At 44.0% G+C, this 27,369-nt stretch overlaps 1 protein-coding gene across 10 annotated transcripts in view; it reads left to right on the top strand.

Annotated features, from left to right (window-relative positions):
* nfixa (nuclear factor I/Xa) overlaps nucleotides 1-27,369 on the top strand; it is a 114,403-nt gene that overhangs the window by 31,176 nt on the left and 55,858 nt on the right. For 8 of the 10 annotated variants that reach the window (XM_069168495.1, XM_069168494.1, XM_069168498.1 and 5 more), the window contains one exon: nucleotides 3,955-4,486. In XM_069168495.1, coding sequence (XP_069024596.1) covers nucleotides 3,955-4,486 — 532 coding nt within the window. Of the gene's footprint in view, nucleotides 1-2,238; nucleotides 3,113-3,765; nucleotides 4,487-27,369 lie in introns of those variants that run through there. The other 2 variants (XM_069168497.1, XM_069168493.1) reach the window with 2 other exon arrangements.

The following is a 27,369-nucleotide window of genomic DNA, read 5'->3' as shown; positions in this document are numbered from 1 at the left end:
TAGTTTGAATGGACAAAAGGAGAGGTTTGGATTTCCCTGATAATAATCTTGGTTATTATCATTTTGCCTGTCAGTAATGGCATGATGATATTACAGGAAGTGGCAGCAGTACTTGGCACATATCTGTCCTTTTCTTTGTCTGTGGCCCATTCATCAAAAAAGTCGAGATCCCTCCAGTCTTTTCAAATAAGTGGCGAACACACCTCCGTCATTATTCTTCAAAAACAAAAACAAACACACACATCCTCTTTAATTCCATCTCCTCATGTTCCGTTTTCTGCTTGCCTCCACCATCTTCTCTCATTCCCACATTTTTCACGTTTTCAGTGTGGCTGTGTGTGGCAGGCGTATGTTAGCATGAACAATCGGCGCCCGGCTCGGCCTGGTCCAGATGGGGTCCGTACCCCCCCCTCCCCCCCTTTCCCTCCCCAGCAGTAGCAGTGACGAGTCAGCCAGCCAGGCAACCAACTAGCCAGCTAGCTACCCACCTGGGTAGCCAACCAGTCATTCACCCAGCCAGTCGTGGAGCGTATCAGCCAACCGAACAGCCAACTTGCCAGCCAGTCGGTGGACCAGCCAGTCGTCCAGGCTGCAGCTCCTCTGTCAGAAACTGACAGAGGGAGCAGGCCAGGCTAAATCTGACGGTCTTGGGAGCAAACCAGAGGTCTCTGGGCTTTGTAGGGCGTTCACACAGACAGCATGTCCCGTTGCACAGCAGGGGGCTTGAACCCACGATCAAATGGCCGTGCCCTCAACTTTGCCACATGCATGACAAGTTAGCTTTTTATGGCTGCCCACTGTCGAGATTCCAGTTTCGACAATGTCGCCATGATTCCTGCGAGCTTCGTGCACCGATTCATGTCATTTGGACCTCGTCAATGAGCAAACTTGTTCCTTTTTTTGAAAACTGGGACAATGACATTTAAATGCACTTCTAATGAGTCGAGCGGTCCACACGTATTTCATATCAAACCCTCTCTAAGATGTTATATATCTGACAAAAGCATCCGATTGTATTGAATTGATCCTTGGTGAGAGCCTTTGTGGCAGATATTTCTCCCATGGTGCAGTGGGCACAGCTTGTCCCGCAGAGGTCATGTGGGTCAGCCGGTGACGACGAGACATTGTGCTGTCCAGTGCAGCTATACAGGCCTATGTGCTCCCTCACTTTCCGCTGTTGATCAGCCCCAATTAGGTGTCATTGTGCACTTCATAATGCAACACGATTAAAACACGGGCAATTTACTGGCAGCCGTCGGAAACTATTATTCTTTTCACTATTACAAAGAGCAGAATCTGAAAGCATTAGACTAAGCTTTGAGAATTACAGGAAGCGGTATGCTCTGTTTTAATATCAGCTTGCCTTAGTAAACAGCTTAACATGTATAGGCTACTTACACGAAGCTGTCCACAGCAGCTTTTTCGCACATCATCGTCCATCGAATCCCATCTCTCACCCACAAATGGGATTGCTCTCTAATTTGGTAACAGAAACTTTTAATGTGTTTCTGTGTCTGTTCTGGTGGGGCTATTAAAGTGGAGTAACAGAAAAAAAAAAAAAAAAAAAACTGCGAGAGAGGAGGAGAAGGGGCCAGTTTGGATGTAAGAGTGCATTTTGAAACAGGAGAGCATGTTTTTGGATGGTATTTTTTGTTTGGGGGGGGAGGACTTTTTCTTCCCCCTCCTCCCTTTGTTTGTGTGGTAAATCCAGGAGCAGCTGCTGGTCTCAGGGTCTAGTGGGATTTTGGGTCTGTGTTTTCTCATGCCATCCCATGCCAAGGTGGTGTAACGCGAGCAGAGAGAGGGAGAGAGAGAGAGAGAGAGGGAGAGAGAGGGGTGTTTCTGGAGGGGAGGTGGGGGGGGCCTTTGGAGAGCAAGCTGGTTTGTTGGGATGGCTGTGACCATGTTGGTGACGAAGGCGGCGAGGGAAAGGGGGGGAGGCTTTAGAAGGCGGGTGCTGTCTGGATGCATGTAAAATTAATATCCTCTGGACTTTGCCTTTGCACTAGATTGGAACTTGTCTATTTGGCTAATGACGTGCCTTCTGCCTGCACCGCACACAACCCGCCCCCCTCCCCCTCCCTCACCCCCCTCCCTCTCTCCCTCCCTCCCTCCCTGCCTCCCTCCACCACCACCAGCCACCAACCATCCACACCCCCACCTCCCTGCTTCTCCCTCTGCCATCTCTCTCTTCCCTCCCTTTCAGCGCTGGGAGCGTGCGTATTGGCTGGGCTGTTTGAGACTCCATGCCAAATAGGTGGGCCCTCTGCGTGTTGGCACACACTCAGTCAATGGTTAGAGAAGGAAAGTGGAGAGGAAGAGAGAAAGAGAGAGACAGAGTTGGAGAGAAAGAGGGGGAAAAAAGAAGCTGCACTCGGGTTTGCCAGCGGTCGTGCACAGTCTTCCAACATTGATTCGGTCCTCTTGTTTTTTTGTTTTTTTTTTCTTCTTCTTCTTCTCCTCCGTCCGCACCCCCCTTGTCCAGCTCTCTCTCTCCCTCTCCGTGAGTCTTATGCAGATCAGAATTGAACCAATAGCACGCGCCGCTTTGCCAACCATTTTTTTCTTGTTTTTTTTTTTTCTTTTTTCTTTTTTCATCAAGATATTTTTTCCTACATACTTTTGCAAACAAACAAAGAGGCTTGTTTTAGTTTGTGACAATTTTGTCCTTTTTTCTGCAATGTCTGTTTTATTTTGTTAGTGCACATCCAGCTGTTTTTTTTTTTAATTTTTTTATTATTATTTTTTTTTTTATAAATCCTTTTAGACAGAGAGGTTTCTAAACTTCTCTACACTCTCCTTCTGTTGTGCTCTTGAACAGCACCTCTCCTGCAGCTCCTGCTACAGTACCTCCTGTGTTCCTGTGCTGGTATTACACTGCACCCCCTTGGCCTGTTTCCTCTTTCTCAGCTTTTTTGCCCCCTGCTGCTTTTATTGGACAGTTTCTCAGCTTCTCTTTTTGCTTAATTTTTTTTTCCTCAGTCTTTTGTTTTCTAATATACGCAACATTACTTCAGCGCCTTTTGACTCAACAAACCAGTTTCTGTGCTGGTTCTGCATTTTAAGTTTCTTTGCAATCGACGGGGTGAATTTATGATGAGAGAGCAAAATGGTAACTACCATGTAATTCTTGTTTTATTCATTTTTTCATTTTACATTAATTTTTTTGGTAACGACTGTGAAGTCATTTTGAGTGCAGACTCTGTCATATTATTTCTGGACAAATATTTTATGTTGTGACTGCTATTATTTTAATAATTAGAATTCTCTATGTTAGTCCTCTCAGATTATTTCTATTTTATGCATTATATAGTTTATGTAGTAAGTTTGCATTTTATTTTATAAAAGCCTCTTTGCATTTATTTTACTTTGTTATTCAGATTAAATCATGTTTCAGAGAATTCAAACGTTTTTTTTTTTGTTTTGTTACGGGTAGATTTGAGTCTGGCAGTTTTTTAGTCATCACTAACACATGTGTTTGGTTATTTAGGGAGACACACAAGTTTTACACAAACATCACACGTTCTTACTTCATGTTGTGTTATTCAGTGGTTCATTAAGTGTGTCCTTCAGAGTGGTGTGTGTGTGTGTGTGTGTGTGTGTGTGTGTGTGTGTGTGTGTGTGTGTGTGTTAGAGAGTGTAAAGCATCTTTCCCTCTCTCGCTCTCTCTCTCTCTCTCTCTCTCTCTCTCTCTCTCTCTCTCTCTCTCTCTCTCTCTCTCTCTCGGCGCCTCTCGCTCATTCTCTCCCTCCGCTCACACGGAGCAGGCGCCGCTCCTCCATGCTGCGCGCCGGTGCTAACTGCCTCTCTTCTCTCTTCCCCTCCTCACCCCCGCTCCCTCTGTCCCCATCCTTCTCTCCCCCGTTCTCCCCCTCTCTCTCCACTGCCTCCTCCTGCTTCCCCCCCTCCTCCCTCTCCTCCTCCACCCTCCCCCCGACCTCCTCTCTCATCCAGGATGAATTCCACCCCTTCATCGAGGCCCTTCTGCCCCATGTCCGCGCCTTCGCCTACACCTGGTTCAACCTGCAGGCCCGCAAGCGCAAATACTTCAAGAAGCACGAGAAGCGCATGTCCAAGGAGGAAGAGCGCGCAGTGAAGGATGAGCTGCTGGGGGAGAAGCCAGAGATCAAGCAGAAGTGGGCCTCGCGCCTGCTGGCCAAGCTCCGCAAGGACATCCGGCCTGAGTTCCGTGAGGACTTTGTGCTCACCATCACGGGGAAAAAGGCCCCTTGCTGCGTGCTGTCCAACCCCGACCAGAAGGGCAAGATCCGTCGCATCGACTGCCTGCGCCAGGCCGACAAGGTGTGGCGGCTGGACCTGGTGATGGTCATCCTGTTCAAGGGCAGCCCCCTGGAGAGCACGGACGGAGAACGACTGGTCAAGTCACCACAGTGCACCAACCCTGGCCTGTGCGTCCAGCCACACCACATCGGAGTGTCCGTCAAAGAGCTGGACCTCTACCTGGCCTACTTCGTCCACACGCCAGGTATGTGACCAACTGGACACTAGACACCAATAGGGAGGGCTGCCGACAACATAAACACTCGTCATACATACCCATGTTGATGTGCGTTTAGCTGCACAATCACACACATGCACACACACATGCACACCTGCATGTGTGACGCATAATTAAAGAGGGAGTGACATAAAATATAAATAAATATTAACCAATGTTCGGAAACACACTGAAGAGGTGTTTCATATTACAGAGAGGAAATTAAGGTGATAATTAAAGCTTTTTTTTTCTCTTTTTTTTTTTGAAAAGTTGTATTTCACAATATTCTGTTAAATAAATAATTCAACTCTCAGAGAAGCAAAATTAAAATCTTGCTTTTGTTCTCTGAAAAAACTGCAAACAGTTTTTTTTGTTTTGTTTTTTTTTTCATATTTTCTCTTTCCTTCATCTGTTTCTTGGTTTTTGTTTACATGACAACATAGTATCAACAGTCATAAAGAGAATTTGTGAGTGTGTGTCAAGGGCATTCGTCCAGCGCGCTCTGGCAAGTACGGGTTCATTTTTCTGAGCAAAGCATTTGCGGCTTCATATGAGCATGTATTTTGGGTTTTTTATAGGAAGGAATTTGCATGCCACTGCGTGTGTGTAGGTGTGTGTGTGTGTGTGTGTGTGTGTGTGTGTGTGTGTGTGTGTGTGTGTGTGTGTGTGTGTAGGTGTGTAGGTGTGTTTGTGTGTGTGTGTGTGTGTGTGTGTGTGTGTGTGTGTGTGTAGGTGTGTAGGTGTGTTTGTGTGTGTGTGTGTGTGTGTGTGTGTGTGTGTGTGTGTGTGTGTGTGTGTGCGTGCGTGCGCGTGCGTGCGTGTGTGTGTATTTTTTTATGAGATGATCACCACCGTCAAAGTCTATGTTTTTGTGCACTGAATGTTGCACAAAGGGGAGTCACTGTTTATAATATTGAAGTCAGTCTGTCGAAGTGTATGTGCCATGATAAGGCCATTGTAGCCAGGGATCGTCATTTGGCCACAGCCCAGGTTGTGTGCGTGTGCGTGTGCGTGTGTGTGTATGTGTGTGTGTGCGTGTGTGTGTGTGTGTGTGTGTGTGTGTGTGTGTGAGAGTGTGAGAGAGAGAAGGAGAAAGAGAAGGAGAGAGATCAGAGCCGTGAGTCTCCTGCTCTCAGGCCGCAGGCTGCTGTCGCCTTCACCGTCTGCCTGAACGTGAGCACCACATCGAACCTTTCTGCCAAACACACGCTCTCACACACAACGCCAATGCTCAAAGACAGCCAGTACTATTGCAGCCACCTTCACACCAATACACACACACATACAAACACAGCTAAATAAAGATACACACATAAAAAAAAAAAAAACAGGAAAAACAACTCTGTCATCTTTGTAGCGCACTTTCACACGTTGAGCCAAACACGGTTTTAGTCACGATTGCGTACACACACCCACACAGCGCGCACATTCGGCCAAGGACTATCACAGATACAGTTTGATACAGCCAAACATTGTTGTATCTCAGCCACCATCATGGATACACACTCTCACACCCAGCCAAACATCACTGTAGCCTCCAGTGCGTGTACTCCACACACACGGCCAAAACACTGGCTGGGTTGTAGTTTTTTTCCCCACATTGCAAAAAAACAGTTACAGCAGACACACACACACACACACACACACACACACACACACACACAATACAATACAATACATTTCACAGCCAAATCCTCCAAATACACACTACTTCACCATTTGCTGGCTACATATACAAACACATGCTCATGACCTAATATTATCTCAGCTGGAATTTTTTGGGGGAAATTTCAAACAGTGACTCAACCGGCACATATATATACAGCATACTGCAGCCACTGCCCAAACACCCACATACACACACATACACACACACACACACACACACACACACACACACACACACACACACACACACACACACACACACACACACGCTCACTCGCTCACTCACTCACTCACTCACTCACTACTCAGGCACAACTCTTATGGTAGACACTGACACGAGTGTAGCCAAATGCTATCACAGCCGGCCCTCAGTGTCTCTCTCGCTCGCTCTCTGACACACTCACACAGAAAATCTCGATCCAGGCCAAACAACTCACGCAGCCCGAGCCAAACCCTGGCAGCAGCTCCTGCTTCACTTTGATGGTCTGTCTGTGGCGGCAATAATCCATAGGTAGTGGGCAGCCTGTCGCACTGTTTGTATGGTAATTTCCTCTGATAAATTGTTTCCCAAATATAGTAAATTTTAGTTTATTCCACTGATTTATTATTGCTTCTTACTTTGACAATGCTGCAAAAAAAGTGTTTTTATAATAATTTAGTGTGAATTCAGGTTCAGTAAATTGTGTTTTGGGATTTAATCATGCTAAACATTTAGAGCCGCTATAAACATATTTCTCCTTGTAAATTATACTCTTAAATTATACAAAATTACAGTATCATGTTTGTTTAATCTTAGCTCAGAATATTTGTTCAGGAAAGAGTTTGTAAATTTAATAATACACCTAATCCAGGAAGACTTTGTAGCTTTGGAAGAGAAGTTATTTTGTAAGCACATGATATTTCAATCTATGTAATTGAAGCAATTTTAAGAAAGTTTCTTCAGACCTACTAAATTGTTAAATCTTACTCAGAAAGCAAATTGTTAATTCTGGATGAAGGAACAAAATGTACTTCAATGAGCAGCAGTAAATATTTTATTTGTGGTATTGCGCTACATTTTGTATAATACTACTATAAATGCTTGAAGACTTTTTGTTTTTTTTAAAACACAGATAAGTTAATAATTGTAGTTGCAGAGCATTGTGTTTCAAGGAGGACTGCATAGCAACAATGGTGTTTTCCCTTTCTGTATATACTCTGACGCACATATAGTGTAAATGTATCATGACAAATTTCCTGCACCTCCTCTGACGTCGTCAGCTGTCCGGTCTTCGGTTGGTTGCCGTCCACAGCACTTTGGTTTACAGCAGTACAGTAAAACACATGGCTGCTCGGGGGTGGCTGCGCAGTGCGCCGCCCATTCATAATGTCGTCTTACTGTGTGCTTTCTCTTATCTAATCTGGGTAACACGGTGTGCCTCGGCACTTCTATCGTCTTCCAAACAGCCCATGCTCAATTTAAGTCCTGGTTGGCGAGAGACTTTGGGGTCTATTGACAGAGAGAGAGAGAGGGAGGGGGGGGGGGGGACAGCGGGGGAGACGAAGGGAAAACCAGGGTCTGCAAACGTTCCATAAGGCCGCCACTGTTAAGCACACTTGGCTTTCCTTTACTTTTAACTGGAATATTTGTGAATAAATAGGCATGACGGTCTACATTTATCTGTCATCGTTATCTGTCAAAGTGACGTGAGGTTGCGTTTTATTTATTTTTTGCCTCAGTTGTGCAGTGAATGACAAGATGTGCTCATTGTTTATTTTTGTTTGGTTTGTATTTTGTCAGTCTTTAGCATCTCTGTCTTCCTCGCTCCTCTTTGATCCCGTGCACACTTTTGTTTTGTCTCCTTAAACATCGCCCTCATTGTTGCTCTCACAGAGGTAAAGCCTCCGCTGATCTCTTTTGTTTATATTGTAGGAGAGAGAGAGAGAGAGAGAGCGTTGGAGAGGAGAAGAGGCTACAATAGTGATTGTTCTGTTTGGCAGCACCCGAGCCCCGTTGGTGTGGGAAGAAGAGAAAGACGTCTTGTGTTTTGTTTATGACAGAGTGGCAAAAGCTGCCACGGGGAATCTCTGGGCTTGCCGTCAGGCTTTCTCAGACTGTTCTGCAGCCAGCCAGCCTTTGAGATCCTCTCTGTTACAGAGCATAACACACCGCAGCCGTTACAGAACAAACCACGATGCCACAATACACAACCTTCTCCCCATGTTTTTAGGCACCTCAGATAAATAAAAAATAAAACAGACGGAGAAACATGTCTTTGAACATTGTAACTGAAATGCTGGCAGAGAATAGAGGAGAGGGGAAGAGTGGTTGCGCTGCAGTACAGCGAGTCGTGTTTTTATAGTGTTTCATTGATAATGAGCGACTCATATATTATAACAGAGATAGTGATCTTTTGGCCTGGAAGTGCAAAGGGTCTGCCAGAGCACCACACACTGGCTGGGTCTCTGATACCCCATGAATGGAGTGTGTTGGACAAGCTCACCTCTCTTTATTATTATAGATATAATTCTCACTTCTGTGAGTCTGACTACTGCATCGGTGGCTCCACTTGTCCTCCATCTGAAGAGATGTTATTTAACTGCTTCCCATGCTGTTCTGTGAACTCTTTGATTGAAAATCTCGGTGCTGCTTTAGATTAAACTCATCACATTTCTGATTTATTCAAGGTTTGAAAAATAGAAGATTAAAGAAAAAACATTTGTCAGGTCCAAAGTTAGCTCAGTGCACTTACTCATAGTTTGGACCTCGTTCTTGCTGCTTTTTTTTTTTTTTTTTTTTTTTTTTTCCTCTTCTTTCTTTCTTTTGTACGCCTTAAGTGTGATCACGAAAAGATGTTTCAAATGTGTTTCCAATCAAAAGTGCAGTACAGGAAATTTGCAGTCACTCCGAGGGAGGTGTGAAATGTGCTCGCCGTGCCATTTCTGCCATGACCGCTCTACACTCCACGCTCCACGGTGCCAGATCCCGCCTCCCTCTCACTATAGCAGCAGTCATGCCTTGGACAGCGCTGTGAGAAAGCCCAGAGAACCCCCGGTGCATGCGGCTGCCCCCTTCAACCCCCTCTCCAACTCACTGACCACAGCAAAGATTCACAAATAAAACCCCACTTGGGTTCATCACTTTACAAGTGTGGGAGAAAAAGGAGACAAATGTAGGAATAGGAAAGAGAGAGTTAAAGATAAGAATCCCGACAGTCAGGGCTGACATGATGAACAGCTTAGGACATATTAAAAGTTGACGGGATACTCTGATGGATTCCACAGGTTCCCACTTCTCCGTTGCTCAATATTTATTTTTCTTGTGAAAAGAATCTGTTGTCAATTACTTCCTGGATCTCTTCTCAGAATCCCATGACATCACAAGTCCCTGATGCCAGACAGTGGACTGTCCTTGTGCGCAAGTGTTTTTGTTTGTGTGTGTGCGAGCGCAGCTCAGGATGACCCTCAGCAGTGAAGTTTTGATTAAATGAAATCTTGACACTCAGGGAGTCGGTTCAGGTCTGAGCCTTTTGTATTGTGTGTGTGGTGGGAACAGGGCCCATGTCGGCTAAGAAAAGCTCTCCACATGCAGAGCAGCTTTGGCATCAGTGAATGTTTACTGATGGCTCTCGTTTAGCCCGGTCTCATGCGCGTCTCTGTCTTTCTGCCTGGCATCAGGGACACGTAGAGGTGGCTACATATCAAATCTAAAGGGTTAAGATAGAGGGAGAGCCCCGTCACATTAGAGAGACAGAGTGAGAGGGAGTCTTCTCACACTATTCTTGGCTTCAGAAAAAAGTCTGTGTATTTGGATAGCCACTGGTATCGGGCTAGCCAAAGCCCTGTTGTGTGCTCATTGACTCCAGAACGTGCACACACGCATACAGAGACGCGGGGCGAACATTGGGGTGTCACAGACGTACATGGATCGATCCAAAACCGCAGGGTCTGCATTTATCTCATGAGACCACGATGACACAGGCAGGCTCCAGGGAAAATGAACATGAGAAAGGCGGGTCAAAGGCAATGTTGTTATGTTTGGTCTCCCATTAAATTGACCAGTGAAAACTGGCATGCTCCTTGATACGGTGCCTTTGTCCTAGAAACAGCTCCCTGCTTATTTTTTTTTTTTTTTTTTTGCTTTTTTTTTTACATAACGATCATAAGCCTCAGTTTCTTTGGCTGTGCCTGACTTGGGAGCGAGTAAAACCCATGAACATTTTCTGGTTTGCCTGCATCTGTTTTCTTTTGTGAAGAGTTTCAGCATGCGGTAAACAGATTATTCCAGTGAAATTGGGGGGCTATCGCTGTGACAGAACAGACAAATAAGGCAGTTATTTGGCTCTTTTACTGGTTTTTCACAGATCTCATTCTTTTTCAATGAACTCAGTTGTCAGATTTTTCTTGTCTCTCCCCCAGAAGAGCTCTGTGTTGTAAAGGCAGTGCAGGTAGAAAAGCAGAAGAACAGGCACATTTTTAGCTTTGTTTTCTGTGTTTTTTCATAATGAAAGACCAATATTATATCAATGGCAAATTAAGTATTGCACATGTTTTCTTCATTGCTAATGGTGCCTAACTTTTTGGCTTTATGGTATTCCACAATAATATTTTTTTTTAATTACAGCTGCCATCGTTTATTTCCACAAAACGAATGTGACTATAATCTGTGTCAAATACCTTTTTCAATTATATTTGAGCCGAGTTATAATAGCAAAAAAAATGTGGCAAAATATGGACACCAGAGTATTTTTTTTTAATATATTGTTATTAAAGAAGTAATAATATAATACATTATAATAATAAAAAAAAAAAAAATTAAGTTTTAATATTTAGCTTTATGGAGCCGTATTTATATACATATGTTGCATTTTTAATTTTTTTGGTCTTAAGTAAAGACGGTTGTTTTCACACGCTGCTGACCCAGTCTAATACTTACTGTTGAGGTTTAATTGCACATTAAAACACATTAACGATTGTCAAATAAAAATGGGTGTAGGCTAAGATACGCCACGCAGTGATAAAAACTGCATTCTGTACTTGAGCTGAGTGGGCTTTTTAACGTTTTTTATTTGGAAAAAAAAAAAAATAGGGAGCGCAAGAGAAGGGGAGAGAAAAGAGAAGAAGAAATGAAAAGAAAGAGGTTATTGAGAAAAGAGAGAGTCAGAAGCAGCGAGGGGGAGGTATTGTCTGTATTAATACTGTGTCTTCCCAGTGCCGGGTCTCTTTTCAGGCTTTTGTAGCGGCGCCAACCATGAAATGTGTCTGTCCCCAAAAACCATATACCCACTCAGGAGGGTTTCCCGACCTCAGAGAGACAGAGAGGAGGAGGAAGAGGAGGAGATGGAGCAGGAGAAAGAGTGCAGCGGCCAATGCTCACTCTCAGTCAGGCCAGCCAGAAAGGAGGGAGAGCCAGAGAACACGGCTTATTCACCGGGCTGCACTCACAGCGAGGCCCTGGCAGAGGCTGCTAAGTGTGGCTAACGGCGCTTTTCAGTACCACACAGCCGTAGTCATGCTAGACTAACCGTCACAACACCGCCTTTTAAATTCAAAGCACTTCTACCTTTGTTTTTGTTGGTTCCATTACAATATTCCGTTGGGATTATTTTCCCTATAGGAAGTGGCTTTACCGAGTTTGTGTTGTTAACTAAGAAGTTGGGTCAGTACTGATTCAGAAAAGAGGAATAAACTCCATTTGATTTTATTTCGCACACGTGGGCTGGAAAATAAGAAAATTATTACGTGGGCGAGTCAAACACAGCAAAGGAGTCTGATGTTGAAAGTGAGAGGAGTTGTGAGGGGAGTTGTGTCGGCGGCCGTTTTTGGCACGATGCTATCTCTCTGTATGGAAGACGCCAAATTTTCATACACAGTCCGTGCCAACCTCCTCCCTCTGATCCTCTCTTTCTTCTCTTTTCTTTCCTTCAGTTGTTCCCCTTTTCTTTTATTCCTCTTTAGGGTTCAAATGAATGCCCTCCCCTAGCCTCATTAGCACCCTGCACTCCTATTTGCAGCGACAGAAAAATGTATAATAACTTGTAAGCACAAACATTTTAGCACTCAATAGGACCATTATCCTTGTTTTTGGAGAAAGTGGGCCATCATGGGGCTGTGAACCTGGACTTTAATGTTTTTTTCTTGTTTTTTTAACCTTGTTGTGTTTTCCCTTAGTGTGCATTGATGTTTTGCTACCAGCCATTTAGTCGATGAATCTTTTCAAAGACAAGTTTTCAAATTTCATAATGATCTCTTCATAGTTCATATTTGATCACTCAGCGTGTTTTCATTTTTGGGAATTAAATACGTTTAGTCGAAGCGCTATTATTTAGACTGAGAGGCTCAATTGCAGCTTACTTTTCCTTTTGTTTTTTGTACATTTATTGCCTTTTTTATGACCTTTTAATTTAAACTATAATTTGTTTATTTATTTATATATATATATTGACATTGTCAGACTTTGCTTGTCCATTTTTCTCACCGGGCCACTCTTCCTCCTCGAGAGAAAACCTTCGTGAAGGCATCGTCTGGTGTTTGTTACACCGTGAGAAGGAGAGCAGTTCAGAGAAGACAGAAAGTAGGGTGGTGGGGTGGGGATGGTGGGTGAATGAGCGAGCTAGCTGAGAAGCACAACAGAATGCAGAGAATCAAATTTGGCATGCGTCTGTGTAAGCGAGTAAGCTTCAAATCAGTTTGGACACAGATCTAGGACACTAGACGGAGAGAAGAAAGCAGGATGAAACGGGATAGGGAACAACATGGGATTGAGAGCGGGGATAGTGTGTATATTTGTATGTATGTTTAGTGTACGGGGGATGTAGTTAAGTAGAGGATGAGGTGGGAGGGGGGGAGGAAAGCGGGTGGGGGGGGGTGGTAGAGTGTCCCTCAATGACGACTTGAAAAACAGGCCGGTAAATAAATGGAGTGGCAGTAAACAAGGCTCGGCGCTTCATCAAAAGAGTCCATTCATCTGTGAACAGGAGAGTCTCTCTTTTCTCTGAGGAGACAGAGAAAGGAGCCCACTGACGCTGACGAGAGGACGGCGCTTGTTTAGATAACAGGATGAGTTTGGAGTGGAATGGCGTTAGTGTGTGTGCTCGTTCACGTCTGCGTGAGCTTGGAGGGGGCGCAGAGCAGGTGGGAGGTGGACACAGTCTCAACGAGTGGAGTAAGGTGGGGGTAAAGATAGTCTGTTTTGTTTGTTCTTTATCACTAGCATGGATTCAGGGAAGGATGGTGGGGTTTTTTTTCGGGGGGGGGGGGGGGGGACTGTGGGCTAGGCCGATGACAGTGTGCGCTTGTGTGTCTAGTTCAAAGCGGTGGAGGGTGTGGTGTCCTTTTGGCAAAGCTCGTGCATGTACGCACAGGCATGGATGTGTGAGGGTGCATATGTGCATACGTCTCTGTCTGCTCATTATACATGGTTATTTTTTCCAGACCGAGTGCTGCGCTCTACTTTGCATGATTTACAGCGCTATTTTTGTTTTTTAAGAGTTTGAAAGGAGCAGCGTCCTGGGGTCTCAGGGACACAGCGGTAAACTGGCTATAGCAAAGGTGCTTCATATCACTCGCTCCCTCAGCTGTTTAGGATTCAGCGCATGAGTCTGTCGGCCAAGGGAGCCAGGTGTAAACTGAGTGCTTGAAAGTTCTATGGTGCACTTCCGTCATGAAAACTTTTTTCATTAAGAGGAGGTGGATTTATGAATACAGAGATCAGCGTGAAGTCACCTCCAACCACTTAGTGAATTCTGACTGAAAGAGCAGGGCAGAGAAGCCAAGAGAGAGTGGCGTCTTTCGAAAGGTTTTAAAATGTTTAATCGTGCTGCACTTGAGAGTGATTGTTAACAACTCTTCCTCCTTTAACTTGCTCATAATCGTTTAAGAGCAGATCTTACTTATGGCGGGGGCCTTGGGGAGTAAGATATGAGAGATGCAACCGTCACTTTGTAACTCGACTGAACAGACAGTTGAGCTTTATGTTTTTTTAATTACAATTTCAGATTAGCGGAAGACATACAATACACACATCTTGTCATTCATATCCTTCAGAGACTCCTTTGTGTGGGAAACAGCAGCATCTACTAAACGTAGTCTCTCAATTTCTCTGATGCTATCTGTCTTTTTAGAGATTATCAATGATTTTATTTCAATGTCCTTCCATTAATATATCTCCGTCTTTTTAATTTGACTCCTTTAGAACCAGACGATTGATTTTTAGGGTTGCCATAGCACCCTTGAACCCCCCCTTTAATTCTCTCTGTCCTCTGTCCTGCCAGCCCAAAGTCCCCCTCCCCAGTCCACCGCCTGTTCCCCTCACGTTTATTGGACCCATATTCGGCTGCCGCCATGGCAACCCAGGCTCCCAGGGAACCTTGCCTGGGTACAGTCCAAAGTGCCTCCAGGGTGGCACTGGCTGGCGTTGTTTGCGTCAGCGGGCTGTCACCGCAGCAGGTTGCTACGACAAGGCCAGCCTAGTTCTGGCCTGCCACAGTGGGGGTGCTAGCTTGCTAACCTTCGTTAACTAACCACTAGCTAACATGACCTGCCGTATCCGGTGACATTAGCCACCGCTTCCACTACTGCTGCGGGCCTCGGCAACACGGGGAAAGCAGGGGAAGCATTTCACCAGGACGCATATTGATGTGGCATGGCTGGGTGCCCGGTGCTGCCTCCCACATGAAAGATAGCAGGAGAGAGAGAGAGAGAGAGAGAGAGAGATGCATTTTCAATTCATAATATATGAACGTATACGGTTTTTTTTTAACAATACCTATCTCGCGCGGTGTGTAAATATTCAGCTGCACATATGCGGCGCTGTGTGTCATGCCAGAACATGTGTCGAAATACCCAAACGCATCGTTATGATGTGCGCACCACACTGTGCATCTGTCGAGGCATTATGGTTCAATGACTGTCGCTGAAAACTGTCAGTGGACCGACAATGTGAACGAGAAATTAAATGAATACGTGACTATTGTGAAGCTGTATTATTTTTTTCCGCAGAATGTTTTTTTTTTGTCTTCTTCTTCTTCTTCTTCTTCTTCTTCCGTGCGAGTGCACGGCTCGGTGTGAAAGTGAATGTATGGTCATCTGCTTCACTCTGTTTAATTGCAAACAAAACAAGCAGGTGACACAGAGACTTAATACTTAACGTGATGAGCACGTTAATAAGTGCGATCCAGATTGTTTTCTAAATAGAAAGGACACTTGCGCATGTTGGTATATATTCAAGGTTTTCTCCAGATATCATGGAAATCCTGCAACACTTCGGGCTCGGTATCTCTTTGAATGGATTGGCACTCGGTTCATCCACCCACCGTTTCAGACGCGCGCGCGCACGCGCGCACACACACACACACACACACACACACACACTAAAGCTGAAACCTGGGAAGTCCGTGGGTAGGCTGGTACAGTAGAGATCCATGTGGCGCTCATCCTTACCTCAGCTCTCTCCAGCTGGGACTTCCTGCTGTGGCACAGTAAACAGTGCATTGTTTTGCTGGCTTAGAGCATCTTCACACTATGTCAAGTCTGACTCACCGGATGTAGATTCTCATTAAAAACCTGCTATTGGCCGACTATTTTAGTCGACATTTTCCTCTCCTTCTATCTTCACGTTTTTTAATATCCCCGTTGCAGCGGGAAACCTCCCAGCTAGCAACCTACACGCTGAAAATGGCAAGTTTTGGCGAGGATTTGGATCGTGCAATAAGGCAGATCTGCTTGGTTCCATTTTTATGCCAGGGCTCGGCTCCCCAAGAAAATACAAAGAGGGTGTTTTTTATGCCCCTAAACCAGCATGATAAATTGATGAAGCCAGACCAATCTTGATTGCTGGCACAGTGTGGTTGAGGTCTGGTTATACGAGACAATGTCGTAACTCTTTTCCCTGTCATGGCAATTGACAATTTGCAAACAGCATCAGCACTAGAAGAAGGTTTACATAGAGTTTATATAGAGGCAGATCAGAGTGCCTTTGATACTCTCTACTGCACTGTAAGCTTGGGCCAATCTCTTTTTCATGAGACACAATTAGAGAATTGGTATTACATTCATAAGTGTTGTAGGCATCAGATCATTACGAAATGAAAGAAAAGTATGTGACTCACTTCTTTATAATATCACAAAAAAAAATTGAGTTGAGGCAGCACTGTTTCTCCACTCTGACAGTCTGTAGTCCGACTGAAACTCATACGCTCTCTGCAGCACATTCCAGATCTTAACTGCACAGAGGGTGGGCAGGGCAACACATTGGCCCTGCAGGGAAGGAATGGATATCTCATCACCCTGCTTCCTTAAAGTATGAGTCAGTATCCGTAATTGGTCATGGGCCAATCACTGTAACAGTAGGTCTCCACTTGATGAAAATACCAGGACAAAATTTGCCTGATCTTGGGTTCAAATTAAGAAGTAAGTTTGCTTGAGGGATTTATGCATAGTTTAGTCACTGCTTGCTTCTGCGAGTGTATACCTGATTGTTTGCTCTCCTGCATTTTGAACCCCTCCTTTTTCTTTGTTTTATTTTATCCTCTCTTTGTGAGGACAAAGTCAGTATTTCTTCCTCGCTCCTGAGTGAGCTGAGACTGTGGCAGGGAGACAGTGGATTTGTCATGCGAAGTGTGTAAGGAGATATGGTGTGTGATCCATGACGGTGCAGTGTGCACGCTCAGCACTGCCAGCAAGTGTAAAGAGGCCAGAGGTAGAAAGTTAAACAGGAAGAAAAGTTTGAGAGTACATCATTTTGAGCCTATATAAACTGGAGATGGAGTAGTAATAAATTGCTTCTTCCTCATTTGATTCTCTTTTTCTTTTCCTCTGGTCTCTCGCTGTGTTCCCCCTGACCTTAAATTGGGGGGTTAGATTGAGGATAGTGACGGGCTAATGAGCCCCCTTTCCTGCAATTACCCTCCTCTCTCCTATTCTCTCTGTCTCTCCCTGTTTCCATCTCAAATTCTCTGTTTCAGCTTCGCCTGTTCATCTTGTTCCTTTTTCCTTTCAGTCTAATCACTCTTATTCCTTCTGTGTCCTGTTTTTCCTCGATTTTATTTTGTTTTCCTTTTGCTGTCACTTTCTTAGAGAGTGGTGGTAAATCAAGGTGGCACTTCATCTTTTAAAGCACAATGATGGTCAATTAAAGAAATCTGGTCCTAATTTGTAGTAGATTGCTATCTGAGGTTTTGGACGGAAATGCGCTTGCTAATGAAGAAAAACTGCAGAGCTCTGCTCCTTTTTACTTTGTTCCCTCCTTTGTTTTCATCTGATTAGAGTTTTTATTTTGGCTTACTTTTCACGTGGACTTAAAATAGTTATTTTCTTTTTTCTTTCTCGGAATCCACAGTACAATTTTTATTATATCTAATACGGTTTGTATAATGTATTTCCCTTTATATTGTACACGTATGAGTCTTGATTATTGGCACATTGGCAGCAAAATCTGGTATATAGGCTTATTCTTTCTTTCCACTCGCTCACTTTGTGGTCTAAACTGCCTCTTGAACACAGAAGGACTTTTGTGTATTAACATGTTTAAGTGGAGGTGTTCATGAAAAAGAACATGATTTCTTTTCCTTTCTTGGTGTCTGGCTGCCGTTTGTGTTTAGTTTGGTTGCTAGCCGGCTGTGTCCGTCCGTCCCCCCCGTCCCCCCGCCTCCCCACTATGTGCTCGCCATGAAATGGAGCAGAATTGTCGGGTTCAGTTGCCCTCCCTGCTTTTTTTTTTATTTCTTTGTCGCAACATGTCCGTGTAGACTGAATACCCTCGCTCAGAGAGTATAGATGAGTGTAAAGCTTCTTGCACACCACTTTAGTTGAGTGGAATTACTTCTGAAAAAAAATATTTTTCAGTCATATTAGTGAAACTATACACACAAGCGTTTTTGTCTGAATGAATGTGACTGAAAATGAGTGTTTTGTTGTTGATTTTTCCATAATATCTTAATGCTTAACTCAGTTTATGTTTGTCAACATGTCACTGTCAAAGCTTTCTCCCTGCTTTCAACTGCATCAGTACCGAGGGTTTGAATAACAGCGGAGGTCAGCAAGCACCTAACCTGTATAAGTGGCCTTGAACAAGACACTGACTCTCCACCAGCTCCAGAGGTGTTACTCTGTAACCAATCCTGATCTTTAACCCCCTGAGGATGGCAGCTAGAGTAAAGACTTTTTACAGGAGATCAATGAGGAATCACATTATTAGTAACTCCAACCATAGTGTCATGCTCTTTGGATGGTAAATACCTTGCACAGGTGATGATGGGAAGCTACCTCCTAGCCTAGCACCAACTGCTTCACATCCTTTCTCCTTGTCTTGTGCCAAGTAAAAGTCACTCTGGATGCTAATTCCTTGCCTAGTGCTCAGTGCTAACAAGTCCCAATCTAGGCTGATCCCCATTAATACAGTGGGTCATGCTCAGCCTTAAAACTAGCATACAGCTGCCCTCCACATGGCCTAGTGTTTTGGTGGAGTCAGCACAATGACAACCTGAGAGAGACCAGCATGGGGACGAAGATACATATGTTGCTGAATTCTGACTGTATGTGACACATATGTGGCTGTTGTTGATTAAAAGTTGTTGTTCTTGTTGTAATTGCAGAGCTTAAAATGCCAGGTGGCGGATGTGTCCCACTAATCCCCTATCTAATTTTGAGGTCCAGGGGTGAAGCTTTTAATCCGAAACACACACATACGCTCGCTCATAGTCCTGCAACTAATGCACATGCACCTGCACACATCTTCCCACAATCACCCTTAGGACACACTTGCAAATACTTTCATGTATTGCGCATACTCTCACACATGAAATGTTTAGTTTTTTTATGAATATGTTCTGGCTTTATAGCCTTTATGAGATAGGAGCGGTAGAGATAGAGACGAAATCATGGAAATAGAACAGGGGGAATTACATGCAGTAAATGTGCAGCCGCCCATGCGGTTTGCACCAAAACTATTCGGCGATCAGATGGCCCTGCACGTAAACATTTCTAACCTCCCAAGTTTGACCTTACCTACCACATGTAGTACCTCTCTCTTGAATCTTGAAGGACTAAATATCTGTATGGTCATGCCTGTGTTAGATAGCTTTAATTCACGTTGAAGGCTGTGCTTATCTGTCATGCCTCTACACACAGACACATACATAAATGTATTTATATACGTCAGTAATCCTCTCTGTCGCTTTTGGTTTCTCTCCCTCTCGCGTGTTTATTTTTATGACTTCAGCAGTTTGCAGAACTCGTTGCTACACGGCGAGGCCACATAAAGGTACACTTGAGATAGAGGAAAGTGTCAGAGTGACAGGAAGATAAGAGAGTTGACTGGCTGCTCCACCCTTTACCTCAGCTCACCCCTGGTCCTCTCCGCTCGACTGTATGTGGGTCAACCACACAGTGCACACACCGCACGCAGTGGATAGCTGCAGTGTAATATGGGAAAGTCTCACTGTGGAGTGGGAATGGGGTGCTACTGTCGACAATAGTTCTCTTTTTTCTGCTCCTCTTTTATTTTTGGCTTGCTCTGTCTGAAGTTGTTGCTCTTTAACAAAACAATTTCACTGTTTTGTTGAGGTTTTTTGTTGTTGTCTTTTTGGCTTTTATGTCAGTTTAACTTTTAATTCAGTGTATCTGCAAGGGCTGGGGCAACAGGCTTTTCTCCTGATTCAATACTGTCATAATACTTAGGTGTCAATTTTTAAGTATGAGATTTGATGTTGCAATTTATTGAAATCTCTGTTTTACTTTTTTTAACCAGACCATGAGAAATTTAATAGAATAATATACATATCAGTCATTGTCTCTGAATTTGATTTGAACAGAATCAAGGTATAAACCCTTCGACTGTGTCTTAAAGCCACGCTAACAAAGATTGGGTCATTAGGAACACCAGAAAAGGCCAATATAGAAGTGTTTTATGTCAGGTAAACAAAGTACTCTTATAATTACATTAAACTACTGCTATAATACATTTAAGCTCTGGCACAATGAAATGAATCACAGCTGAACCCATGGTGCTTTTAATCTGAGGCATCCAGATCATCTTGGGTCAGAAGAGTTGATGTAACAGGTGTGAACTCAAAGCTTCTGGCAAACGAACAGACAAAAACAGTTAGCAGAAAGTGAAACCAGTACTGGCCAGCGGGGCTGTTAAACGTCATGATTTAGTTCCTTTGAGTATAAAACCGGCGACTTTTTGACCCCATTTGAACAAACTAACAGCTTTTCTGTTCATTTGCCAAACTGGCTAACAACTGGGCTGCTAGCTTATATTTCACTAGCAGTGTAAATTGTAAATTTATCATTGATTCAAAAATCAGCATATTGATACAAAAGTCATAAAAAAGAATCCTGAATCGATTTTTTTTTTTTTTTTATTTATTTTTTTACTGTCTGAAGTTATGTAAATCTACATCCTTAAAATGAATTTGGTGGTCATTCCTTCATGCAGTGCACTGTGACTTTGTGCCTCCAAAACCTGTTGATCCTTTTGTACCATTTTAGGTCAGTCAGGTTTCAACATCTCCTCTCCAATGATCTCCTTCTTCCTCTTTCCCTTTCTCTCAGCAGGCTGCCTCTTGGTGGCAGGTGTGATGGCCATGTGTTTTAAGTATGTGTAGTAGTTTACAGCTAGAGCCCAGAGGGGGAGGAGGGAGGGAGGCCTGCATGGAGGGAGGAGGCACTGCCTTACCCTGAGCATAAGGTCATATCAGGTGAAATGTGTCTCAGGGCATGTGGGCAGGCCTCAGAGAAAAGAGGGAGGAGTCTATTGACACACAACAAGATGGTAAGAAAGTTTGTTACAGGAAGTATAGATCAGGTTAGTAACCAGCAATCATACATTCTTAATACAGACTGAGTCTCATCAAATAAAGTACCGATTCGGTTTTTCAGCTTGTATGCAGCCATGTTTTTATCTTGTGTATAAACGTTGAAGTAGCAGGAAGTCTTGAGGATAAGAGAAAGACCGAAAGAGGCTGGGATGTGTGGCAATAACTCCCTTCTAGCCTTCTGTAATGTGGTTGCGGAAAGAGTTCCTAATAAAGGAAAAATATGCATCTCAGTAATACACGGAGTGACCAGGACAGTGTTGTGAATTCTTCATGACAGCAGCAAGATGTGTGCTCAGACTTGGAGCACTGAGAAAGGTGCCTTGTTGGGGGACTCCTGTCAGAAAAAAAAAAAATAGGCAGTGTAGAGGAGAAAGTTTTAGAGAAGGAAGGAGGGAAAATAAACTGAGGGGCTGGAAGAGAGGGGGGGGGTGGCAGATGACTTCCCAAGTTCAGATATCAAAAGAAGGCGGAGTGAATGATAGAGAGGGAAAGAGGGAAACGGAGAGAAATGGGGAGGTTGCAAAAGAGGTAGAAAGACAGTCTGCAGAGAGAGGAGGAACATAAGAGTGAGCGTCTATGCAGGGCGGGTTTCCTGAGGTCACAGTACTGATTATCACGGAGGAATGTGGAATGCTGAATCGCTGCCAAGGCAAACACACAGGCCGCACTACCGCCACCCCCCCCCCAATGGTTGTCCAGGCCCGTTTTATACACACACACACACACACACACTGCATGTCATATATGTGCATGAGCATACATACATGCACTTTACATTCATGCTGTCAACATCTGCAGAAGATGTAATTTTTTTTGTAACCGTAGCTACCAGTACAGAAATGTGGTGATTAAAGACAAAGTTTAGGTGTAGTTCAACCAGCCTGCAGCTTTCTGCAGCCGCGACTGGGATGTTCATGTTCTTCAAATGAGCGTTGTGCAGAAATGTTTTCATTATGTGTGTCGAAGGAACATTATAATGGACTGTGACAGCATAGCTGAAATGCAGGGAGCTGTAAGTTATTACAGCTGTGACACACACACACACACACACACACACACACACACACACACACACACACACACACACACACACACACACACACACACACACACACACACACACTCACAGGAAATACACACGTATAGACATGTGCGTCTGCAGTCTGCAGAGTGAATGACTCATTTACTGCAGGTTGGACAAACATGTTAAAACACACACTCACACATACACTGATCCAGTGAATCATAGGCTGTGCACACACATGCTAAACCAGCGTTTGATGTTTTTATCAGGGATTTAGGTTATATCCGCCACTGGCTAAAAATAAAATGCAGAAAAGATGTAGATGAACGATCACCTTTGAAGACTTCACCGCAAAAGAAGGAGAGATAAAGTGCTCATCCAAGGGCCAAGAAACTCTTCCCTTTGTCCTCCATGTTCATACCAAAGTCAAATCAGAATCATTCTAAATATTTGTAGTTTTAATAAAGGAAACTGCGATATATACTTTAAGATTCAGCAGGACGGCGGAAGATGAACAGGGAGCAGACAGAGGAGAGGAGACTGTTTGTGTCATCATTTTAGTGTGCGTGCATGTAATGATTTACTCGCCCGAGCTCACCGGTCCCTATAAAAGTTAACAAGACAAATTGCTATGTCTCTATCCATGGTTGTTTTTCTAGCTGTTGCAGATTTAGAGGCTGTGTGTGTCCCACCCTTTTCCTTGTGTATGTGCTTATGTGTGTGTGTGTGTGTGTGTGTGTGTGTGTGTGTGTGTGTGTGTGTGTGTGTGTGTGTGTGTGTGTGTGTGTGTGTGTTGGACGGTGTCTCTTTCTCCTCCTCCGCCACCCTCCCTGCGTCTCGGAGCATGCCAGGGTCAGAGGTCAAAACAACCGAGCCACTCCGCCGTTCTTTGATGTGGTGCACCACACAGATGCGCGCACATGCACACACGCGCGCCTGCGCACACACAACCAAGGTCAAGTCAAGACAAACAGCCCTCACACTTAGGGCCCTGTGCCTCCGTTTGCTCTCTTTAAAGGCGCTGACAGCCAAGAAGGGAAAACAAGGTCGGCGTTTTGCTGTGCTGTTCTTGTGCTTTGATGTGCTCTCATGTTTGCCACGTGCACATTAGCAGGTTCTGACAACACCCCCTCAGACGCAGGACGGGGTACATCTGTGCGTTAGGGATGCACAGTGTGTGAGCACGAGGAGCTTGTGTGTTTTGTCTGCACAGAAAGAAAAAAACACTATAGTGACGAGAAATAATCAGTTTTGTGGTGAAAACGCTCTTTTTTTTCTTTCTTTTTTTTTCTTTTTTTTTTTTACCAGTAAGATCAGGTCATGTAGCTGTAACACTATCTGGATCTTTACTTCACTTTACACCGTACTTCTCCGTAGTCTGCTGGGGGAGCAGCACTGGAGCCGGTGACACCGACAGACTTAACAAACTAGTTAAGAAGGCCGGCTTCATCATTGGATGCAAACTGGACAGTCTGGAAAAGGTGGTGGAGAGGAGGACGCTGAACAAGTTGGATCCATATTGGATAACCCGGACCACCCTCTCCACCACCTGCTGTTGGGACAGCAGAGCACCTTCTCCAAAAGACTCCTGTCACAAGGACCGATACAGGAGATCATTCCTGCCCGCTGCAATAAGACTGTACAATAACTCACCTGTGGCCAAATCTGTCCTTCTCCATTAACACTGTTGCACTGTTGTTTAATTTAATTAAATTTAATTATATTTTATTTGTATATACTGTGCATTTTTACATCCATCCATCTTTAGATCAGCATACTGAACACGGCAAGTACTAAAATCTAAACGTGATATTGAGAATTTTTAACCCAAACAAAACATTTCTGAACACTAAATCGGTAGAGCAGCCTTATGTGTGCAACCTGGCAGTTCTTTTTTCTGCTAGTACAGGTACTTTTTTTTTTTTTTTTGCACAAAATTGGGCATCAGTCACTACTAAAAATCCTATCACATGCTCCTTATTCAAAAGTCTAAAATAGTCGTGATCCAGTTTGTAAATTGGCAACACTCTTCCTTATAGGGGTCCCTTTACAACCACAGTTTGTGTTTTATGTTTAAGGCCGTCAGTCATTTTCTAAAAGTAGGCAGGTTCTGGTGTTTTTTTCACACCACAGGAGTTTAAATGAGCTCATTTAATTTGCGCAAGTGTTTGTATGCACACATATGTATTTGTTTATGCGGTCGCTCACACATGTACAGCCAAGCATGCATGTGTGTGTGTGTTTTTCATTCTGTCCACACCCCTGTCATCTCCCTGCATCCCTCTGTTATTTCCCTCCCTCGCTCTTAGCTTTGCTGCTTTGAGAGAGGCAGGCCCGGAGTCAAAAGTGCAAGTGTGCCGCTTGGCTGATGAGTCACAGAGAGGCAGCTTTCCCCTCACTGTTTGTAAATATGTGGTTGCCCTAATTGAACGCAGCTCCAGTTCTCAACAACTTTCATTTCTTTTTTTTGTGTGTGTGCGTGTGTGTGTGTGTGTGTGCGTGCGTGTGTGCGTGTGCGTGCGTGTGTGTGTGTGTGTGTGTGTGTGCGTGCGTGTGTGCGTGCGTGCGTGCGCGCCAGCTGTTGTGCCGTAGACACATGACAATGACACACTGCTGCACAAAAATCACACATGCACACTATCTAATATCATAGAGGTCCACTGGCACGCACACGCACACGCACAAGCACCCAGGAGCCAATGGCAAATGTTCCTGCCTCTAGTTTGTCCTCTTTCTCACACACGTGCACACACAGAGCAACTTTAACATCTCTCCATAATTACAGGCTTTAAGATCCCAGTGTAGAGGCTGTGGTTTGGCTGGCCCTCCTCTCCCTCCATTAAGACACTAAGCAGCGTGTGTCACTCAGCACTTGGACGGCTCCTCCCCAGAGGTGGCAGCAGGGGGCCAATAAATGTGCGCACACACACACACACACACACACACACACACACACACACACACACACACACACACACACACACACACACACACACACACACATATTATGTCTCTGTCCCACTAACTCACACGTATTAACACACACATAGGAGGTGTTACTGAGAGGCCAGTAAATGTTTTCGCTGAGGGCTCTATCTGGGTGGCACTGTCACTGCTACTGCCAACTACTACAACGCATGTCTGTCCTTTTTATCCCATCTTTGATACATTTACTCATAAATGTCACTTCCATTCGGAAAATGTCAACTTAATTAAGTTAACCTCAAGTATATTTAACTAAACCAGCCTCAGCTTAACTAAACTTAACTGCCAACTGCTGCAAGATTTGGTTCCCATACTACTAAATGTGACTTGTTGTTAAATTTAATTTAGCCCATGAGCAGTATCAAGGCCACTCATGTGTTTTGTTGACCTTTTAAGTTAATGCCTTAACTAATCTGCCTATGTTATTACAGCATACCCAAAAGTACGCCTCGCTAAGTTCCATCTCCCCTAACTTCTATTTTTTTTCTTTCCTTACCATCTCACAGACTTAGTAATTTCACATTTAGGTCCTTAAATAGTTTTAATAGAACTAATAAGATTATGTCCTCCTTCATAAGCCCAGAAGCACCTTGTACAGAATTAGACTTTATTTTAACCTATTTTTGCTTCCTCTACCTGTTTTTTATTTTTATTTTTTTCCCAGCAGTCCTGCCTTGACTTTAACTTAATGATCCGTGAGCCTTTTAGTAAACAAACATGAGAAGATTTTCCCCAGATTTAAGCTCATTGACGTCATCCCATGCAAATCTAGAAGGTGGTCTGGCGGCAAATCCTATATAATTTCTTTCGCAGCACCTTGATCTTTAAACTTTGGCCGAGTGCTTATGGAAATATAGTAGCTTTACCTTTCCTGAGTGAACTGTAAAATCATGTTTGTGCTTTCCATGTTATCCGCATTATTAAGGAAAGCTATTATAGATTTAAGATTAATTTTGTTTAATGTTTCCTCATCTAAACCCAGTTTCTTAGGATGTGAGCATTAGCTCCTTAAGCTTCTATATCTTATTAGAAAATACATTGAGTCCACAGAGGTCCAAAAACAATACAAAGCTATCTCAGAAATGAAATATCTCTGACGATTATGACACGAAGGAAACTCAAAGTATTCACACAAAATGTGTTGAAATGAGGCCTTTTGAATGTAATGATTTGACTTCCTGACCCCATTACTCCAGTAAATTCCCTTCAGGTGCTTAGTCTGTCGCCTGCAGCTCCATCTGCACCCATCATGTCATTCCAATTCTGCTATACCTAATTCTTATTTGATTTGATTTACCTAGGTTGACCCGTGCCCCAACCAGCCATTTAGGGTCAGGACACATTCCTCTCTGGCAGTGGTTTGATCTCCCTTTGACCTGACACACGCTAACCAGTGTGTATGTGGTAGAACCATATTAGCATTAGGCTCTTTGGCTTGGACTGGTGTTGGTAATGACCGAGTAATCGAGTGGTGACAGTATCCCTCAGTCCCAAAGCAGCTTAGCCTCTCCGGGGCACAGCCAGAACACCCTGTAGTTGTATGTGCGTGGCATTTGTTTGGATGTGCTTGTGTAACGCTGCACTGTTAGAGCAGACTTCATCCCAAAGTGCAAGAAACAGTGAATTTGACCTCACTGCTGATTCCACTGCGTTAACGAAGTAAATTGCTGTGCTTAACTCTGCTATAGGATTAGTGGCGTATGATCGTAAAGCAATATGGACAAAAGCGTTAGCGACTGAGGAAACACATGCAGCTGTGCAGACACACTCAAATAAGCACAAACACACGCACATCAGCTGTGACAGTAAGCACAGTTTAAATCCACTCGAGGATTACAAATCCACTTACAGTGGGTCAACTTGACTGTGTCAGCTGCAGATCCCACACTGATCCCGCTGCCCTTTCACACTGCTTCATGTTGCATATTTGAAAGAACCAATATGAACATGATGAATTCCCACATGGTTAGTTCCCAAGCCTGTACACACACGCTCATATCCACTGCAGTGCATTATGGCCGCCTTGCTTCCTATGCGTGTCACAGATGGTGAGAACTTGCATGTTTCAAATATATTTTCCGAGTGTTAGACTCAACATAAATGGCAGTAAAAGAAGACCAAGTGAGAACTCAGCAGCAAAGAGTGAAGAGCACAGGCTTTGTGTCTGCATGTTTTTGTATTAGCGTAGTCCACTGAAGGAGTACATCGTCTGAATGAGTAATGACACATATGATATTGACTTTAATCACATCTGTTTATGTGATTTCATCTCCCTCCATTCCCACTGGACCTCCCCTAGTTCTTGGAATGGGCTGCAGCCTGGTCTGCCAAAAATAATCGCTTGTTTGCTGCTATTTACTTAAATCTGTCAAAGAGGCACTGTTGGAGCCCAT

Source organism: Embiotoca jacksoni, unplaced genomic scaffold, assembly GCF_022577435.1.
Source record: "Embiotoca jacksoni isolate LCO1_2020_lvr unplaced genomic scaffold, fEmbJac1.0.p SCAF_4, whole genome shotgun sequence".
NCBI lineage: Eukaryota > Metazoa > Chordata > Actinopteri > Embiotocidae > Embiotoca > Embiotoca jacksoni.
The sequence above is the reverse complement of the archived record's forward strand: the minus strand, read 5'-3'. Positions and strand labels throughout refer to the sequence as shown.